The 13,183-nt window shown below is 41.9% G+C and overlaps 1 protein-coding gene across 1 annotated transcript in view; it reads right to left on the reverse strand.

Annotated features, from left to right (window-relative positions):
- Window positions 1–335: 335 nt before the first annotated feature.
- The window catches only part of kcng2 (potassium voltage-gated channel, subfamily G, member 2), a 131,155-nt gene continuing 118,307 nt past the window's right edge, over window positions 336–13,183 (reverse strand). Inside the window, exon 3 of the mRNA XM_034160532.1 lies at window positions 336–1,597. Within this exon, the coding sequence (XP_034016423.1) occupies window positions 767–1,597 (831 nt within the window). The 3' untranslated portion in view covers window positions 336–766. The remainder of the gene's footprint in view (window positions 1,598–13,183) is intronic.

A 13,183-nucleotide genomic window follows, 5' to 3' on the forward strand; every position in this document is an offset into this window, starting at 1 on the left:
AAAGTTAAATTTGAGGCTGGATTCTGTCGTTTCATCACCTTAAGTGGTACTGAAAACCTGCTTGGCCCATGGACTAATAGCAAGGACAACTCTGAAGGATTTATCAGCTTCTGTGACTGCAATTGGAGAAATTGTGCACAGTGCAACTTTTGTAGCCTGCAACCTGCGTGGTGGGAGATGATCATCTGCAGCTCCACAGTCACGTGTTGCATTTTAATGTGCACAAGCCAACATAAAGGTTTCCTGTTTGAGCAGCAAAAAAATATGGAGTTTTAAAAAAACGAAAAGCCCTCACACGTGCGTTACATTACAGCCTCGTATTTATTTATAAATGTGATATCGCAGTTTGACTTTTTTTTTTTTTAAAGTCTAAAACATTTCCACAGTACGTCGTCACACAGTAATTTGGGGAAATTTATGCATAATACGGCCCATTTAAAGAACATTTTCTTTTTTGTTAAAAATCAGTTCATTAAATGTTGAGTTTTTTTTCCAACAGTCCATCAGACACACATGGATGCTTCCTGTAATTTTCTGGGAGAATTAGGAAACATTTGTTTTGTTTTGTTTTTCAACTTCACTGTTTTTTTTAATATATTTTGATAATTGTGTCAATCTTTTGAAAGCTGTGAAAGAGACGTCTGTAGCTCCTCTGAAAGCTCAAAGCTTAGATTCGCTCTGGTGCCCAAAACAAAGGCACCGAGCTCCTGAAAAGAAAATCCTAGTTCACAATCCTCCAACGTTCCGACGCCGACAGGCGAAGCAGTTAGTTTTGCGTGGACCTGACCTCCGCTGCCCTCTGAGAGACCACAGCCATCGACTTCCGTCTCTGCGTCACAGACGCTGCAGCCTCGGCGACACCGTGGTAGCTGTCCGTCTCCTGCGAGTCGTCGCTGTTCTGGGACTTGGTGCTGTCCTGTGAGTCCGGCTTCTGCCTCAGCGCTCGGTTCTGCTCCTCCTTCAGCTCCACGTAGGAGCGGGAGAAGGTGTGAAAGATGGATGTCACGGGGAAGGCCATGAGCAGGATCCCGCTCAAGATGCTGCTGAGCGCAACCACTTGACCGGGGATGCTTCTCGGCACCATGTCGCCGTAGCCCACCGTCGTCATGGAGATGACCGCCCACCAGTAGCTGCCGGGGATGCTGGTGAATTCCTGCTTGGCCCCCATTTCACTCTCTGCTAGAAACACCAGCGGGGAGTAAAGGGCCATCGCTACACACAGGAACAGCAGCAGCAAGCCGAACTCTCGCGTGCAGCGCCTCACGGTCAAACCCAGTGTCTGCAAGCCCAGGGAGTGGCGAGCCAACCTCATCACGTAGAAGATCCGCAGAGCCCGAAGGACACGGAGGACAAGTCCCACCTTCTCCAGGTAGCTGTTCCCCGATCCTGCAGGTCTCCCTCCCACCGACAGAGAGTCCACGATGATGGTGACGTAGTAGGGCAGGATGGCCACCACGTCGATGACATTGAGAGGCGTACGTAAGAACATACACTTGCTCTGTGTCTGGATGAAGCGCAGCAGGAACTCCAGCGAGAACCAGGCGACGCACACCGACTCCAGCACGAAGATGTTGTAGCACCTCTGGGAGCACTCACCCTGCGGAAACAAACACACAGAGGCCGACACTGAGGACAGTTTCATGTTACGGAGAGTGAGTGGCGCCCGCCGTCAGTGTGACGCGCCAGCGCTCTGAACGATACGATGCTCAGATAAAAGCCACACAGTGAAACGTGAAATCCATCAGAAAGACAAGACTTCGAAGCCTGGATTCAGCATGTGGAATCAGCACCGATGGTACAAATGACCTCACAAATAAAAGCATGATGTTACAAAAAAGTGTTTAAAGATTTATGAAGCTCACACAGAGAAGAATAAAGCAAGAAGAGAAAAAGTCTTGATTAAAAAAAAATATATATATATATATATATATATATATATATATGGCTGTGTGTGTGTGTGTAATCTAGCACTTATAACCATCTGTTTATTAAGATCATAATCACCTGCAGCAACAAATATAGTCATAAGTTTCATCAGTTTAGAATGAGCCCTTCAAATCCAACACTGACAAGTGACAAATCTATAAATCTATAGGCTTCTTGGGGTCACCATGCTTAACACGCATAAAATGTTTGGTGAGAGTCGGACAAATAGGAAAGAAGCTGTTGAGCTCACATGATTCTTTTTTTTTTTTTTTTTTTTTTTTTTTTTTTGCAAAGTATGCTCTGATGTCCTTGACCTTTGACCTTTTGACCAAAAGCCAAAATAATTCTTCGGGTCAATATATGTAACATACTAAATTTGGTGTCAATCAGGCAAATAGGAAAGATGTTACTGAGCTCAGAAGACTTTTACAAAGTACACTCTAGTTAGTGGCCTTGACCTTTAAACCTTTTACTCTAAAAGGCAAAAGAATTCTTGGGGTCACTATACCTAACAAACATACTAAATTTGGTGTCAATTAGGCAATTAAGAATGGATGGAGCTTTTGCGCTCACAAGATTTTTACAATGCATGCTCCAGTAATATTGACCTTTAAAAAAATCTTTTTTGAGAAAATAACAATTGGTCAAAGTATGAATATACGAGGGCTGTCCGTAAAGTATAGGTCCTTTTTATTTTTTTCAAAAACTATATGGATTTCATTCATATGTTTTTACGTCAGACATGCTTGAACCCTCGTGCGCATGCGTGAGTTTTTCCACGCCTGTCGGTGACGTCATTCGCCTGTGAGCACTCCTTGTGGGAGGAGTCGTCCAGCCCCTCGTCGGAATTCCTTTGTCTGAGAAGTTGCTGAGAGACTGGCGCTTTGTTTGATCAAAATTTTTTCTAAGCCTGTGACACACATCGAAGTGGACACGGTTCGAAAAATTAAGCTGGTTTTCAGTGAAAATTTTAACAGCTGATGAGAGATTTTGAGGTGATTCTGTCACTTTAAGGACTTTTCACGGTGCGAGACGTCGCGCAGCGCTCTCAGGCAGCGTCATCAGCCTGTTTCAAGCTTAAAACCTCCACATTTCAGGCTCTATTGATCCAGGACGTCGTGAGAGAACAGAGAAGTTTCAGAAGAAGTCGGTTTCAGCATTTTATCCGGATATTCCACTGTTAAAGGAGATTTTTTTAATGAAAGACGTGCGGACAGGTCCGCCTGTCGGGACGCAGCCGACGCGGCGCGGCGGCACAGGAAAAACACCCCCGTGTTGATAACCATTTGTTAAAATCCAGTTGGCTTTTGATGGCTTTCAGTGGAGTGAGTATATGAGAAATTGTTTATCAGCTGGAGATGTTCTAACTTGTCCTTAAGGCTTCCAGCAGAGGTGTTTTTCCTGTGTCGCGACGCTGCAATCCGCCCGCACGTCTTTCATTAAAAAAATCTCCTTTAACAGTGGAATATCCGGATAAAATGCTGAAACCGACTTCTTCTGAAACTTCTCTGTTCTCTCACGACGTCCTGGATCAATAGAGCCTGAAATGTGGAGGTTTTAAGCTTGAAACAGGCTGACGACGGCGGCTGAGAGTGCTGCACGACATCTCGCACCGTGGGAAGTCCTTAAAGTGACAGAATCACCTCAAAATCTCTCATCAGCCGTTAAAATTTTCACTGAAAACCATCTTAATTTTTCGAACCATGTCCACTTCGATGTGTCTCACAGGTTTAGAAAAAATTTTGATCAAACAAAGCACCAGTCTCTCAGCAACTTCTCAGACAAAGGAATTCCGACGAGGGGCTGGACGACTCCTCCCACAAGGAGTGCTCACAGGCAAATGACGTCACCGACAGGCGTGGAAAAACTCACGCATGCGCACGAGGGTTCAAGCATGTCTGACATAAAAACATATGAATGAAATCCATATAGTTTTTGAAAAAAATAAAAAGGACCTATACTTTACGGACAGACCTCGTAAAAGAATTCTCATTTTGAATATCTGAAAAACTAAACAAATGGAATTCTGTGGAAGAAGAAAAAAAAATCAAAACAGAATCAACCACAGTAAATTAAAAGTAAAAAGCTACATACTAAATATGTATTATTACTAATAATAATAATAAACAATACTGAATAAACACACCACACTCCGGCTCAGTCCAACCAATGTGGAGCTAACAAGAATCACAGAAATGCAGATCCTTGCAAAAATACATTGAACCACAGATTAACTGAACTGCAGATTAACAGATCCTCATATTATTTGAACCACAGATTAACTGAACTGCAGATTAACAGATCCACATATTATTTAAACCACGGATTAACTGATCCGCATTTCTGAACTACAGATTAATTGAACTACAGATTAACTGAACCACAGATTAACACAACCGCATATTAACTGAACTGCATATTAATTGAACCACAGATTAACAGATCCGCATATTAATTGAACCACAGATTAACTGAACTGCAGATTAACAGATCTGCATATTAATTGAACTACAGTTTAACTGAACTGCAGATTAACAGATCTGCATATTAATTGAACTACAGATTAACTGAACCACAGATTCACACAACTGCATATTAACAGAGCCGCATATTAATTGAACCACAGATGAACATAACCGCATATTAACTGAACCGCATATTAACTGAACCACATATTAACTGAATCACATATTAACAGAACCACAGATTAACAGAACCACAGATTAATTGAACCACAGATGAACATAACCGCATATTAACTGAATTACATATTAACTGAACCGCATATTAACAGAACCGCATATTAACTGAACCGCATATTAATTGAATCACATATTAACAGAACCACAGATTAACTGAACCACAGATTAACTGAACCACAGATTAACTGAACCGCATAATAATTGAACTGCATATTAATTGAACCATATTAACAGTGCCGCATATTAACTGAACCACATATTAACTGAACCGCATATTAACTGATCCACAGATTAACTGAATTGCAGATTAACTGAACCACATATTAATTGAACCACATATTAACTGAACCGCATATTAATTGAACCACATATTAACTGAACTGCATATTAATTGAACCATATTAACAGAGCTGCATATTAACTGAGCCATATTAACAGAGCAGCATATTAACTGAACCACATATTAATTGAACCACAGATTAACTGAACCGCATATTAATTGAACTGCATATTAATTGAACCATATTGACAGAGCCGCATATTAACTGAACCGCATATTAACTGAACCACAGATTAACTGAACCGCATATTAACTGAACCGCATATTAACTGAACCGCAGATTAACAGAACCGCAGATTAACAGAACCGCAGATTAACTCCACCTTCCTGATGGTTATGACTTCCTGACTTCCTCTCATTTATTATTTCTTTTTCCACTTTTTTTTTTTTTTTTTTTTTTTTTTTTTGCACTGTTTATATTGATGTCACAGTTAATTGGCTAAATTTGCACTGCAAAAAAACGATGCCTCAGACTGTGTCAAGACTTTCACTCCCTCGTCTGTGCACAGGCATCTCCATCAGCGTCAAGTCAACATGTGGTAATCAGGACTGGCGTGATTTTTGGACAGCCCCACAGAGAAGACAGACTGAGGTGCAGACCCCTCCCCACCCGTGCTTACTGACCTTGTTACACCGTGCACCTCCTGCTGCTGTGTGAATATGGCCAGCTTCACCAACCACTCATTTACTTTCGTTTTACATCTCGGGGGTAATAAAAAAAAAATGAACCGTAAACATGCAAAACGTAGTGTTATACGAGGTCTATTAGAAAAGTATCCGACCCTATTATTTTTTTCAAAAACCATATGGATTTGATTCATTATTTTATTTATTTTATTACAGAGATTAGAGCATGCCATAGGTATTAAAGGCACTGCGCTGCGGTGGTTTGAATCATATTTGTCTAATAGATTACAATTTGTTCATGTAAATGGGGAATCTTCTTCACAGACTAAAGTTAATTATGGAGTTCCACAAGGTTCTGTGCTAGGACCAATTTTATTCACTTTATACATGCTTCCCTTAGGTAGTATTATTAGATGGTATTGCTTAAATTTTCATTGTTACGCAGATGATACCCAGCTTTATCTATCCATGAAGCCAGAGGACACACACCAATTAGCTAAACTGCAGGATTGTCTTACAGACATAAAGACATGGATGACCTCTAATTTCCTGCTTTTAAACTCAGATAAAACTGAAGTTATTGTACTTGGCCCCACAAATCTTAGAAACATGGTGTCTAACCAGATCCTTACTCTGGATGGAATTACCCTGACCTCTAGTAATACTGTGAGAAATTTTGGAGTCATTTTTGATCAGGATATGTCATTCAAAGCACATATTAAACAAATATGTAGGACTGCTTTTTTGCATTTACGCAATATCTCTAAAATTAGAAAGGTCTTGTCTCAGAGTGATGCTGAAAAACTAATTCATGCATTTATTTCCTCTAGGCTGGACTATTGTAATTCATTATTATCAGGTTGTCCTAAAAGTTCCCTAAAAAGCCTTCAGTTAATTCAAAATGCTGCAGCTAGAGTACTGACGGGGACTAGAAGGAGAGAGCATATCTCACCCATATTGGCCTCTCTTCATTGGCTTCCTGTTAATTCTAGAATAGAATTTAAAATTCTTCTTCTTACTTATAAGGTTTTGAATAATCAGGTCCCATCTTATCTTAGGGACCTCGTAGTACCATATCACCCCAATAGAGCGCTTCGCTCTCAGACTGCAGGCTTACTTGTAGTTCCTAGGGTTTGTAAGAGTAGAATGGGAGGCAGAGCCTTCAGCTTTCAGGCTCCTCTCCTGTGGAACCAGCTCCCAATTCAGATCAGGGAGACAGACACCCTCTCTACTTTTAAGATTAGGCTTAAAACTTTCCTTTTTGCTAAAGCTTATAGTTAGGGCTGGATCAGGTGACCCTGAACCATCCCTTAGTTATGCTGCTATAGACGTAGACTGCTGGGGGGTTCCCATGATGCACTGTTTCTTTCTCTTTTTGCTCTGTATGCACCACTCTGCATTTAATCATTAGTGATCGATCTCTGCTCCCCTCCACAGCATGTCTTTTTCCTGGTTCTCTCCCTCAGCCCCAACCAGTCCCAGCAGAAGACTGCCCCTCCCTGAGCCTGGTTCTGCTGGAGGTTTCTTCCTGTTAAAAGGGAGTTTTTCCTTCCCACTGTAGCCAAGTGCTTGCTCACAGGGGGTCGTTTTGACCGTTGGGGTTTTACATCATTATTGTATGGCCTTGCCTTACAATATAAAGCGCCTTGGGGCAACTGTTTGTTGTGATTTGGCGCTATATAAAAAAAATTGATTGATTGATTGATATGTTTTTACGTCAGCCAAGCTTGAACCTTCGTGCGCATGCGTGAGTTTTTCCACGCCTGTCGGTTACGTCATTCACCTGTGAGCAGGCTTTGAGTTAGGAGCGGTCCACCCCCACGGCGGATTTTCATTGGCAGGAAATGGCGGAATGATTTGGGCTTTTTTTCTATCAGAATTTTTTCAGAAACTGTTAGAGACAAGCAGCTGGAAACCATTTGACAAATTTATCTGACTTTCGGTGAAAATTTTATGGGCTTCACAGAGAATAAGGACTGTTACTACAGCTTTAAGGACGCACCACAATGGCGCACGGCGCGCCGCACTCCGAGCTGCCATCAAGAGGCAGAAACCACCACATCATTTCTAAACGGATGGCTGTGTGGAGCTGGGACCGTCGTGAACAATTTCTCTGGTTATCACAAGAGCTGGACATCAGCCATTTTCCGGCAGATTTCACTTTTAACAAGAGATTTTGTCATGGAAAGCCGCGCGGAGGCTTCGCGCGTCACGACTGATTTGCTGATCAAGCAAGACAAAGGAACACCTCCGTTTCGGAGTGCCAGGGGACAAGTTGGGACATGCCCAGCTCTCCACAATTTCTCTTATACAACCCCTGGCAAAAATTATGGAATCACCGGCCTCGGAGGATGTTCATTCAGTTGTTTAATTTTGTAGAAAAAAAGCAGATCACAGACATGACACAAAACTAAAGTCATTTCAAATGGCAACTTTCTGGCTTTAAGAAATACTATAAGAAATCAAGAAAAAAGATTGTGGCAGTCAGTAACGGTTACTTTTTTAGACCAAGCAGAGGGAAAAAATATGGAATCACTCAATTCTGAGGAAAAAATTATGGAATCACCCTGTAAATTTTCATCCCCAAAACTAACACCTGCATCATATCAGATCTGCTCGTTAGTCTGCATCTAAAAAGGAGTGAACACACCTTGGAGAGCTGTTGCACCAATTGGACTGACATGAATCATGGCTCCAACACGAGAGATGTCAATTGAAACAAAGGAGAGGATTATCAAACTCTTAAAAGAGGGTAAATCATCACGCAATTTTGCAAAAGATGTTGGTTGTTCACAGTCAGCTGTGTCTAAACTCTGGACCAAATACAAACAACATGGGAAGGTTGTTAAAGGCAAACATACTGGTAGACCAAGGAAGACATCAACGCGTCAAGACAGAAAACTTAAAGCAATATGTCTCAAAAATTGAAAAATGTACAACAAAACAAATGAGGAACGAATGGGAGGAAACTGGAGTCAACGTCTGTGACCGAACTGTAAGAAACCGCCTAAAGGAAATGGGATTTACATACAAAAAAGCTAAACCAAAGGCATCATTAACACCTAAACAGAAAAAAACAAGGTTACAATGGGCTAAGGAAAAACAATTGTGGACTGTGGATGACTGGATGAAAGTCATATTCAGTGATGAATCTCGAATCTGCATTGGGCAAGGTGATGATGCTGGAACTTTTGTTTGGTGCCTTTCCAATGAGATTTATAAAGATGACTGCCTGAAGAGAACATGTAAATTTCCACAGTCATTGATGATATGGGGCTGCATGTCATGTAAAGGCACTGGGGAGATGGCTGTCATTACATCATCAATAAATGCACAAGTTTATGTTAATATTTTGGACAATTGAAAGGATGTTTGGGGATGATGAAATCATTTTTCAAGATGATAATGCATCTTGCCATAGAGCAAAAACTGCAAAAACATTCCTTGCAAAAAGACACATAGGGTCAATGTCAATGAGCAGATCTGATTTGATGCAGGTGTTAATTTGGGGGATGAAAATTTACAGGGTGATTCCATAATTTTTTCCTCAGAATTGAGTGATTCCATATTTTTTTCCTCTGCTTGGTCTAAAAAAGTAACCGTTACTGACTGCCACAATCTTTTTTTCTTGATTTCTTATAGTGTTTCTTAAAGCCAGAAAGTTGCCATTTGAAATGACTTTAGTTTTGTGTCATGTCTGTGATCTGCTTTTTTTCTACAAAATTAAACAACTGAATGAACATCCTCTGAGGCTGGTGATTCCATAATTTTTGCCAGGGGTTGTACTCACTGGGCTGGTAAGCATTGAAAGCCGAGATAGGCATGTCCCAAGCCTCCGCGCGGCTTTCCATGACAAAATCTCTTGTTAAAAGTGAAATCTGCCGGAAAATGGCTGATGTCCAGCTCTTGTGATAACCAGAGAAATTGCTCACGACGGTCCCAGCTCCACACAGCCATCCGTTTAGAAATTATGTGGTGGTTTCTGCCTCTCGATGGCGGCTCGGAGCGCGGCGTGCCGTGTCCCATTGTGGGGCGTCCTTAAAGCTGTAGTAACAGTCCTTATTCTCTGTGAAGCCCGTAAAATTTTCACCGAAAGACAGATACATTTTTCTAATGGTTTCCAGCTGCTTATCTCTAACAGTTTCTAAAAAAATTCTGATGGAAAAAAAGTCCAAATCATTCCGCCATTTCCTCGCAATGAAAATCCAACGAGGGGGCTGGACCACTCCTCCCACAAGGCGTGCTCACAGGCGAATGATGCAACCGACAGGCGTGGAAAAACTCATGCATGCGCACGAAGGTTCAAGCTTGGCTGACGTAAAAACATATGAATCAAATCCATATAGTTTTTGAAAAAAATAATAAGTTCGGATACTTTTCTAATAGACCTCGTATTTCCAATCTGAGCGGGAGAAATGTCCTGTGTCCTCCCCATTTTGGGTGAAGCATCACTACAAACTGCACTAAATAAAATGTTTTCTGCACGACAGTGCCTCAGACACAATTCACTCATATATTCACTAAGGCCAGTCTCCGAGGACATCCTGATTCCAACATATTTTACAGAACTATCCCACAGGGCGCCGTACTGCTATGATTACCTACGATCCAAAAAAGTGCAAAAACAGGATGAAAGGGCCTAATCCGTCTTGCATCCAAACAGACTGCCTTATACAGTGCAGACCTGGCAACTGGCTGGAAACGAAAGGAGCTGCACCCTCTGCTAGACATGACCAAAAAGCGCTGCTTCTGCGACAGGTTGGTACCCCAATGAAGCACGATCAAACCAGTTTCATCCATACACTGTTGTTGGAGTTATTCTGTAGATACACTGTTTTATTTTATCATGCATGTTTTGTGTTCTCTGCTCTGGTAGAATGTAGTTCTCTCTGCTCTGATAAAGTGTATTGTACTGATGTGATGGGTGAAGGTTACTTAAGATATGTGACATGACGTGTTTCTGCAAGTTGTGGTATCTCTGTGTGCACGCTAAGCTCTTTTTAGGACATGTGAAGATGACTCATGCAGGACGCAGCCGAAGCTGAGCAGTAAGATAAAGAATAGAGAATTGAATGTTCCAACCACAGTGTGATTGTGATACATCAGTCCTTTTGTCAGAAGAAGTGTGATTAATCGTTAGATGTCTTAAACACATCTTAACCGAGCCCAAGATTAAAAAGGTTCTGAACATCCTGAATGTATTGTGCAATCAGCAGTTCTGCGGCAACAGCTCATGCGCTATCACTCTTCCCCTCAGGAGCTGTACCGCCCATGTATGTAGGGAAGTCCTAAATAAAAAGAGCGGGAGCGCAGGCCAGACTTTAGTGTAGCTTTGGTGTACAGCCTGACTGCACTCCTCGCGAGCTTAAATTGAATTCTATCTCTCACTTGTTTTATTGCCTGGTTGTCTCTTCCTCTTATCAAAGGTACAGTATTCTAAACCCGACAAAGACTGGGGGCTCGTCCGGGATCCCAACAGACCTGACGGATCCAGCGAGCGTGATCGACACCAGAGAAATCCTTGGCCAAGGTAACTCAGACCCTTTGACGGGACTGGCTCAATCCGTTGGCTGGGATCTGAAAGGTTGACGGGATCACCGAGAGGGAAAGAGACTGACGGAGTGTGAGTATAGAATTTGATTCTGATAAAATTGTTGTTGTGAATGGTGGCAGTAGGCTGCGTAAAATAGAAATGTTGAAATAGTGAAATAGTGACAGAAAGTCACGGTTAAACAGGGAAATAAGTGCACAGTGAAAAGGCAGTTAAACCTCGCAGGGATGGTGGAGTCCCCTAATGCAGGACATTAGTTAAATTCCACGGGAGGGCGAGCTCCCCTGACCTAAGAATACGCGTACGGTTATTAAAAGTGTTTCTATGTATTTGTGTAAATAAAATAACTGTGTGTGAGTGTAATAAAGGTGACTGAGTGAGAGTGTGGAGTCACTTCGACTCCCCTCTATGAAAATCTCACAGGAAAGTAAGTAGTAAATTTTGAGAAGAAGCAAAGGCAAGGCCTTCCCGTGCCCTCCGGGGTGGCGAAAGGGAACGCACTTCTCAGAATAGTTGATTACTACCCTGTGATTGTAACAACACCAGTGGATTAGGACCCTGTAGGGGCAAAACCATCACTGGTCTAAAACGTTCTGAAAACACAAAATGGGAAAATCTAACAGTAAAAATGAGAGGCCTAAGTCCCGGGACGATCTAAAAACAAAAGATTGGATATACATGAATAAAATTGATCCAAATTCAACAAAACACTTAGATAAGTGGATAAAAGATCATGGATTTGATGGACGCCTGCAGAAAGAGTCATTAACTAAACTAAAGAACAGTATTGAGAAGAAATGTGGAACAAGTGAGAAAAAAAAAAAGAAAAAGAAGGTCAAGGTGAAATTGTAGCATGGGAAAGAGAAGTTGAGAAACGAAAGAAGGGCCTTAGAGAAGCAAAGGAAAGATAGAAAGAAACAGTAAATGATAAGAAGGAGCAGGGGAACGTGATGTTTCACAGACAAGAAGATAATGAGACAGGGCCTGCGGCTCCAAAAGTAGAAATGGTAGTAAAATTGGATACTACAAAACACAGTCAGCCAGAAGCTGAAATAAAGGAGAATAAACTCTATCCAGATTTGCCACAGGGACAACCCCCATCATATGTAGACCCTACACAACACGTCATGAGAACACGATCCAAAACACCAAAAGATGAAGAAAAACAACCTGGACCATCAGCCCCACTGGCTGATCAGGAACCAGGTGGATCAGGAGTCTATCCAATGATTCATGTGGCAAATCCACATACGTCAGGACCAAGAACTATTCTTGTGTACCGAAGTTGGACACAAGCAGACGTTAAGGCAGCTGTGGAAGGTGTAACTCCCCCACGAGAAGATGTAGCCCAGTACATTATTGACATAACCGCTTTGGTTAAATCCTACAATCTTAGAGGGGATGAAGTTCAACAAGTCATAATGGCAACTGTGACAAAGGATTGGGCTGATGTAAAAGGAGATTGGGATCCTGCAGAGGCAGACCACACTCCATTAGCCCATGATAGTCAGGAATTGGAAGATCGATTGGCCGCACTACTGCTGAGAATTAAGCAGAAATACCAGCAGAAGTCAAATTACACAGAAATAAATCGCACAAAACAGAAAGATGATGAACCATTCGAAGACTATCGACATCGAATGGAAAAAGTTTTTAAAGTGCACAGTGGTCTTCTACCACTGAAAAATGATAGCGTGTATGAACAACAATTGAAAAATGCACTCCATGCCAACTCCAGATCAGATATCCGAGCATGGGTAGACAAACACATGATAACGCTCCCAACAGCTGGGTTACAAGAGTATGTAGACCACGCCATACACGCAGAAAGAAATCTGAAAACAAAAAAGGCAGCCCCAAAAAGGAAACAGGTGACTACCTTCTATTCTGATGAGTCTGAATGGCAGGAAGGCCAAGTCTTTTTTTCAAGGCAGAAAATTCAGACCACCTCGTGGGCGGGGCCGTTTAGAGGCCCACCCCGAGGACGTTTTCAATCAAACCCCCAGAGGCGGAAGCGGAATTTGTGCAAATCAAAGT

The sequence above is a fragment of the Thalassophryne amazonica genome, chromosome 20 (genome assembly GCF_902500255.1).
Source record: "Thalassophryne amazonica chromosome 20, fThaAma1.1, whole genome shotgun sequence".
Taxonomy (NCBI): Eukaryota; Metazoa; Chordata; class Actinopteri; order Batrachoidiformes; family Batrachoididae; genus Thalassophryne; species Thalassophryne amazonica.